General features: G+C 27.7%; 1 protein-coding gene across 1 annotated transcript in view; it reads right to left on the reverse strand.

Annotated features, from left to right (window-relative positions):
- The window catches only part of LOC106475923 (dipeptidyl peptidase 1-like), a 12,578-nt gene that overhangs the window by 4,971 nt on the left and 5,569 nt on the right, over positions 1 to 2,038 (reverse strand). The window contains exon 3 of the mRNA XM_013936598.2: positions 1,568 to 1,736. Within this exon, the coding sequence (XP_013792052.1) occupies positions 1,568 to 1,736 (169 nt within the window). The remainder of the gene's footprint in view (positions 1 to 1,567; positions 1,737 to 2,038) is intronic.

Genomic DNA, 2,038 nt, shown 5'->3' on the forward strand with positions numbered 1-2,038 from the left:
AAGTTATGGCCTTAAAATACAAACAAATTTCTACATTAAAGTTATGGCCTTGAAATACAAACAAATTTCTTCATTAAAGTTATGGCCTTAAAATACAAACAAATTTCTACATTAAAGTTATGGCCTTGAAATACAAACAAATTTCTTCATTAAAGTTATGGCCTTAAAATACAAACAAATTTCTACATTAAAGTTATGGCCTTAAAATACAAACAAATTTCTACATTAAAGTTATGGCCTTAAAATACAAACAAATTTCTACATTAAAGTTATGGCCTTAAAATACAAACAAATTTCTACATTAAAGTTATGGCCTTAAAATACAAACAAATTTCTACATTAAAGTTATGGCCTTGAAATACAGACAAATTTCTCCATTAAAGTTATGGCCTTAAAATACAAACAAATTTCTACATTAAAGTTATGGCCTTGAAATACAAACAAATTTCTTCATTAAAGTTATGGCCTTAAAATACAAACAAATTTCTACATTAAAGTTATGGCCTTAAAATACAAACAAATTTCTACATTAAAGTTATGGCCTTAAAATACAAACAAATTTCTACATTAATAAGGATATATTTTTCTAAAGTTTTGATTAATTCTTGGAAAGGGTCCATTCTTTTAGTAATCTACATTGGTGATTAATTGTTATAATTGCCCACAATACAATCTGAACAAATGTAAAAGATGATGAACCATGTGACACATAAAAAATAATTTGATCAAAAACTACTATTTCATTCCAAATTTATGGATATACATTCATAAAATAGTAGTTCCATAAAATTTTGAATGTAAGTCTACAAAACATTATGACATGCACTCCAACCTCCTACTCATATGAAAGGGTTGTTAAGTGTTTAGTATACTATCTAAACTACACCTATAGTTTGTCTACTAAACTAAGATTGAATCAAGTTTTTAAAAGTTTTTAGTCATTTCCTATTCAAGTCTAATGGCCAATATCATTAAAAGCATCAGCCATCTAATACTGTATTACCCCTAATTAACATCCTCGGAGTGTTGCAAACTGCAAAGGGGAGGGCAGTAATTTTTCACATGTGATTTGTTGAATTTAATGCTAATAAGTTTGTGTGTGTGTACATGGTTGTATTTCTTTTTTTTTTTCAAATCAAAATTTTGGCAATAAAAGTGGATTATATGTTGTATTACTATTGCTGTCATACAAGGTAAGCTTTTTAAAAACACTAAGGAGGGGCGATAATTAGGGGCAATACAGTAGTTCAGTTGGCAGGCATATTTCATAAATTGTCCTTCATTTATTTTGGTTGAGACTATTATTTTAAAATAAACTAGTATTTTACATCTTTTATAACAGTAAACACTTTGATTATTTATAAAAAATATTTTCCTAAACAATGAACTGAACTAGTTTAGAAATAGCTAAATCTGCACAAAAGAAAGCTAAAGAAAAAAAAAAGGAGAAAGATTTTAATGTTTCTAAAATAAACAAACACTTTAAATCTAAGTGAAATATTTTACCAAAGGAGTAATTTTATAAGAGATTTGTAAAAAAATGCTCAAGTAATGTTTCAATACATACGCTCCATAAAATCCTCCAACATAACTATATTCAGCTGTATAGTATCGAGTACATTTCTTTTCACTGCATGGTCCATCTTTTCCTTTATAAGGGTTACATTTTTCTGGTATTAGGCCAAAGTCCTGGGCATATTTTCCTGCTACCAAGTATGGAAATCCTCCTTCACAGCCTGCAAGTTAAAAGTAAAAAAAATTAAGAGATAACTTTTACACTTATTTTTCTAAAATGATGGTATTAACAAATCACCAATGTAGATTATTAAAAGAATGGACCCTTTCCATGAATTATAACAATTAATCACCAATGTAGATTACTAAAAGAATGGACCCTTTCCATGAATTATAACAATTAATCACCAATGTAGATTACTAAAAGAATGGGCCCTTTCCATGACAATCTGTCTAAGTCATTACAAACTGTATACTATATATTTTATGATAATTGTGGCCATCATAAAATATATAGTATACA

The sequence above is a fragment of the Limulus polyphemus genome, unplaced genomic scaffold, assembly GCF_000517525.1.
Source record: "Limulus polyphemus unplaced genomic scaffold, Limulus_polyphemus-2.1.2 Scaffold9443, whole genome shotgun sequence".
In the NCBI taxonomy this organism is placed as follows: domain Eukaryota; kingdom Metazoa; phylum Arthropoda; class Merostomata; order Xiphosura; family Limulidae; genus Limulus; species Limulus polyphemus.